This window comes from Silurus meridionalis, chromosome 28 (assembly GCF_014805685.1).
Source record: "Silurus meridionalis isolate SWU-2019-XX chromosome 28, ASM1480568v1, whole genome shotgun sequence".
Classification (NCBI taxonomy): Eukaryota; Metazoa; Chordata; class Actinopteri; order Siluriformes; family Siluridae; genus Silurus; species Silurus meridionalis.
In genome coordinates this window covers 3,269,218-3,275,217 of record NC_060911.1, presented here as the reverse complement: position 1 = coordinate 3,275,217, position 6,000 = coordinate 3,269,218, and the positions used below count along the sequence as shown (strand labels likewise).

Below are 6,000 nucleotides of genomic sequence, written 5' to 3'. Positions count from 1 at the left end.
GACACTCAACCAGAGATTCTGCCTCTTTCTTTAGTGTGTGGTCATTTGTTTTGTAACACTATTCTACCAGACATACTCGTTTTTTTTTTTTACCAGCAAGATGTCATTTTTTATGCGAAAGTTATTTGGAAACATATATACACAAACACCAGCCGAAGTTCTGTGACATAAACAAAGGAATAAACATCTAAATTACAACAATATTGTTTATTTGGAGCAGAAATGCTTTACAGCATGTTGTTCAGTGAAGACTCATCTTTCCTAATAAACCGGGATTAACAGCAGTGGATGTGTTTGTAACTCGTTATTACAGTAATAATGTAAGTAGTGCTTTTTTTATGCATGTTATTTGTGTGTACTGCTTACACAAATTCAGTAAATACATTGGTTATACGTTTTCCATTGAAAAACAGTGATCTGAAATTGCTGCTTAAGGCTTAGACCTTTAGAATGATGTATAGTTAGTCATGGTTATGGGATATAATGGGATATCGTCGCGCGGGCGCGCTGCTGACGACTAAGGGGCCTCTAATGTTACTGGTCTTACTCTCTTTCCATTTGGTCTCCTGAACATACAACATGACTACAACCATGCCCCACATTCCATGCTGGTAACAGGGACCAAAGTGGGCTGCCTGCAGTGTCCCCAATTTTATATATAAATATAATAAGGATATGTATAAACAAAGATGTGCAGAACTGTTATAACCACACAATCATGGTTTAACCACAGGAATGCAAATCAATTGTGCTGGTGCTCAGGGACTTGATGAACACAATTATTACTTCCCTTAATAAAACCGTCTCAAAAGGCCAACTGGTCTATCATAATCTAGCCATAAAACAGCAGCAGACAGAAAGTATTTTTTTTTTATATTTTCCAGAAATGCCTCAAATAGTTTCTGAATATGTGAACTACACTGTTAATGTGTGTGAAAAATGTTTAAAGTCAATAACATATAGAGACTTCTACAAACTCAAAGCTCAAGTATTCATTTTTAATTGATAAAAACATATCAGAGAGCTGTTGAATTCCTAAATATGATTAGTCAAAGGTCATTAAACATTTTTTCTAACAGCATAAGAAGCAATAAAAACAATTACACTTACATAAGTTTAAAAGATATTTTAAGCAATATTTTAATTTCAGCTAGAAGGAACGTCTGTCCTGTGTACACTATGAACAAAGGTTTGTGGACACCTCATCGTACTCGGAGGTACAGGCTGAAGAAAAGTGTTTAATTTCTTACTTAATTACTGCCAATGTGTAACAATATCTATAAGATTTGATTTCTTCATTTAAAAAGTAGATAAAACTATGTGTAATGGGCAAACCCCACTACTAGGGCATAAACAAGAAAGAAAAATGAGAACAGTGAAATATGAAGAAAAAAAATCAACAAACTAGCTAACGCAGCATTCTGAATGATTTTTTTCACCAACAAGATAGTTAGAGGGAGCCTAGCATTACATTATATCTAGCAATTGGGCACACCTGTACTCCATCAGTAGCTTGGAGATGCAGAACACGAACGTATGTGCGTGTGCGTGCATGCGTGTGTGTGTGTGTGCGTGTGTTGACTCCGATTTAAAATCTGTGCAGGGCATATTGGGGGATTGCGATGGCTGCTGGGAACTGGAGTCATCAGTTAACTGTAACCTGACAAATAGGCTTTACAGTTTGTAATTGTTACTATAATAAATAAGTGTCATCACAGAAATTGCTCATAATGCAATTCAGATTATATTAATATTAATATAATCACACACCTCACAAAATACAGTTTGTGTAAATTGTTAACAGTGTATCTGAAGTTATCACAGGTTCACTGATAGACACTTGACTACAAAACTCTTCATGGCAAATGTAGTCCTTTGCCATTGTAGCTAACTGTTCATATAGCATGCTGAGGTTTTTTAGCTACATTTTCCGCTTGGTAAACTCAGAGCGTTCTCTCATCACAAGTTTGACACCTGGAATGGTTTTCAGTTCACAGGTGTACCTTGTCAGTGGTAATTTGTGATAATTTGTGGTCATTTCTTGCCTTCTTGCAAAAAAAAGAGTGAGTACAGAGTCAGTAGCCCTATTAGAGCTACCACAACTACTTACAAATCCATATTATGTCAGAAAACACCAACAGTTAAGTAAAGAGAAGAGACAGTCCATCATTACATTAAGAAATAAAGGTTAATCAAGCAAAGATTTTAAATACACCTTTAGGTTATTCCTAGAGCTTTATTTGAGAAGGAGAGTGATGGAGTGCTCCATCAGATGACCAGGCCTACACAATCTTTAAAGATTTTTATATGTTATTATATTAAGATTTATTGGCATAAAATGGATTCTGGGAATTAAATGAACTTTTTTGTAAATCCAACCGTAATATTTAAAAGGAACTAGATACAGTTTACTGGTATACACATAATAACTTCTCTAATATACAGACTTCCATATTTTTTAGAAAAGCATATTATTTAATCTGTGCACTTTTTGCGCACACAATCAGTGTGTTACTTCTTTGCAGACAGAAGAAGATTCACCAGTTTAGTGAGGTTCTGTTTTAAGTGATCAGAGATGTCTCAGAATGTTGAGAATGTGAACTACACTGAGGATCGAGGGGAGCGCATCGAGAGGGTGGTAGAAATCTACGAGAGTGCAGATGCAGTTAGAGATCATAATCCCGAAACTAAGAAGAAGGATAACAGCATGAAAACCCCACACACAGGTAAAATTTATTAAAAAAACATTTAAACTTTGTTTTTTATGTATTTATTTAAACCTTAAACATAGAAAATATTTGTAATTGGTTAATGATGTTATTGATTAAAACATTTGATTGCAGGGACACAAAATTTCTTGTACACCCCAGACATCATCACAGGACAGAAATGTAATCTAGAGATGGAGGACACAAAAAGAAATCATATTCAAACACAAAACATGGGTATGATACTGTTGTATATGGTACTGTTGTATTTCCTATCGATTTTGTGACCTTTCGATTAGAAGTCCAACGTCTTCTGTCCAACGCTAACCTTATGTGGAGCATTGCAACCATGGTATATGTGCTTGCCGAACCAAGCGCAAACAGTAAACTGTTGATTTCCAAATACTGATTATTCAAAAGATTTTGATTTATTATTTATTATCTTGTTGATCTTGCTGGAATTTTAGATTTGCCATGTTTTCTTTTTTATCTCAATCTTGTCTAATCCACTAGAGTCTGACTTTATATCTTCTTAACCATGCCCACTGTAATGTTGTCTGTTCTGGATATGTTTACCTGGTTATCATTTAATATTTTATACTATACATGCATTTTTCGTTACCGGACATTGTGGTTACAGTAAACCACCCCACCAGTGGTTATTGTTCCAAAACATTTATCTTACAAAAATGCAAATGAAACTACAGTAACTCTTACTATGTGTCCATTTCTCTCTAGGAGAAGAGCAGAAAGTAAGCAGATGTTATCCAGTGACTGTAGTGTGTGTGGTGCTGCTGTGTGTTTTCCTGCTGGGTTCCATCACAGTGCTGTGGATCAAATTCAACATCCTGAATACAGCAAACAACCAGCTAGAGACCAAATACAACAACCTGACTACAGAAAGAGACCAGTTACAGACCAGATACAACAACCTGACTGTACAGCGAGACCAGATACAGACCAGATACAACAACCTGACTGAAGAGAGAAAGAGATTAGAGACCAAATACAACAACTTGACTACAGAAAACAATCAGCTACAGACAAAATACAATAATCTAAATGTGGAGATAAACCAGCTGCAAACCAATAACAGCAATCTGATAAACCAAAGGAACCAGTTACAGACGAAGAATGACAGACTCCTGCGCATGTTGATAGGTATGGATGAGAAAATCATTGCAATCGTCATTCAGTATTCTTAAATGAGCATCACAATCCAGCAGAAATACATTGGGTATGTTCCAGTTTGCAGCTTGTATAAAAATCTATTTTACTATAAAATATAATATATTTTACTATATAACTTATTTTCATTAGATATATGAAAAGCTTATTAATTTAGTTTTTTTTTTGTCAGACAGAGAAGAAAGAAAATGCGCTAAGTGCTATAAGTTTACAAAAAAATCTTATTCTGAAATAAAATAAAAAAAACCTAAAAAAAAAATCTTTATTTTAATTAAACAACTCATTTAACAATTTAATAAATTAATTAATAAACAAATAAATGTTGAAAAATGCTGAAAAGGCTCAATGATGCTATTAAAAAAGTTATAAAAAAATAATGAACATCAGTTACAGTTACAGGATGTTATGTAAAATGTGTTGTCTGGTGTTCGCATGTGAAAAAAGGCAATATATTGTTCCATGCTGTAACATGTCCCACTGTGTATTTAGAAACATATACCAGTCTGGGATGGAAATATTCCAACTGGAGTTTTTACTACTTCTCTACTGAAAACAAAGATTGGACTGGGAGCAGACAGGACTGCATTAACAGAGGAGCAGACCTGGTGATCATAAACAGCACAGAGGAACAAGTGAGAGAGAGAGAGAGAGAGAGAGAGAGAGAGAGAGAGAGAGAGAGAGAGAGAGATGTAATTATACAGTATTTTGTGATGTCATTTGCAGGAGTTCATCGTTAATCAGCTCAACAACAAGGAGGCTTGGATTGGTCTGAATGACATTGAGACACTGCAGGTTTGGAAATGGGTGGACGGTTCACCACTGACCACTGCGTAAGTGATTTATTATACTGTATGTTTATTAGCAGGTTTTCCCACCATCTGATAGGAACTGAAACACAACCATAATATCTTGGCCTTGGATTAACCCTTGATAACACAATCAGTTTATTTGTATATATTCTTATTAGACAGACTAAAGAGGTTGTTGTTGTTATGATGATTACCTCTTATTATGAGTCGAGTTAAAGGTGCATATTTAAAGGCAAATGAACACTGATCAGAGTCTGATTCTGATTTTCTGTTTTTCAGGTTCTGGTATAAAGGGGAACCAAATAATTATAAAAATAATGAGCACTGTGTTAAGATTGAGACTGATCAACGTGGTAAACAATGGAATGATGTTCCGTGTTCTTCTACATTATCCTGGATCTGTGAGAAAAATGTGTCTCTGTAAAGTTAATTCATTACATGTCTAGTATAATGTGCTGAATTAGCAGTTGGAGCATCCTGTAGCACTTTCTAAATAGACCTGCTTAGATGTGCTATATTAAACTGGATCTGTGGAGATCACGTTATTCTGCAGTAAGGTTAATTTAGTATGTGTAGAATATTGTGATGAATTAGCATTCAGAGCATCATGTAGCAATTCTAATTAGATCTTTCTAAACCACATTTACATTGACAATCCTGCCATTTCTTTTAATGACCATTCGACAAAATGTGAAAGAAAATGTTGTATGGTCAGCAGGTCAACTCAGCTTATCTCATTTGCCCATAATGTGTGGGGCAATGCCATTATCTTATCTTCTTTAAGTTCTGATATTGTATGGTGAACATTTATTTTGCTTCAATTTTAACTACAAGCTGCTAATGGCTTTGCTTTAAAACATTTATATGAATGAATAAACTATTGACAAAGTTTTTGTTAATAAAATATGTTCTTGTGATGGTTCATTGCATGCTCACCTGCTACCCTCAAAGCTCACTTGAAGTTCAGTCACGACTGTTTCTATATAAATTTGTTCATAATAAATGTTTGATTAGTAGCATATTTTTCTGATAAGCTTTTTTGTTTGTTTTTGTAGCATGTAAAAGATACAATATAAAATAATTAACTGTGTCATGTTTATGAAAGTTATTTTGGACATAATTTGGATTCTATTGATATTTAAGTGTTTTTAATTCCTAGAACATTCAATGAGCCCAAATTGTTGTAGAGGAGATACAGAATATGTAATAATTTTATATTAATTAATTTTAATTGAAAATAGGGCAGTTTATTCACTTCAATTTAATTTAATCAAACAGCACTTTTAAAATGGACA

General features: G+C 34.2%; 1 protein-coding gene across 2 annotated transcripts; it reads left to right on the top strand.

The window, feature by feature from the left end:
• Positions 1-266: 266 nt before the first annotated feature.
• LOC124381379 (C-type lectin domain family 4 member K-like) lies at positions 267-5,665 on the top strand. 2 transcript variants are annotated; one of them, XM_046842969.1, is made up of 7 exons: positions 267-320; positions 2,526-2,726; positions 2,844-2,945; positions 3,447-3,869; positions 4,386-4,528; positions 4,620-4,726; positions 4,985-5,665. In XM_046842969.1, exons 2-7 carry the CDS (start codon positions 2,576-2,578, stop codon positions 5,127-5,129), a joined length of 1,071 nt encoding a protein of 356 aa, XP_046698925.1. In that variant the 5' UTR covers positions 267-320; positions 2,526-2,575; the 3' UTR covers positions 5,130-5,665. The 2 variants fall into 2 exon arrangements, with proteins under 2 accessions (XP_046698925.1, XP_046698923.1); XM_046842967.1 differs by having other exon boundaries at positions 278-320; positions 2,508-2,726.
• The last annotated feature ends 335 nt before the right edge of the window (positions 5,666-6,000 follow it).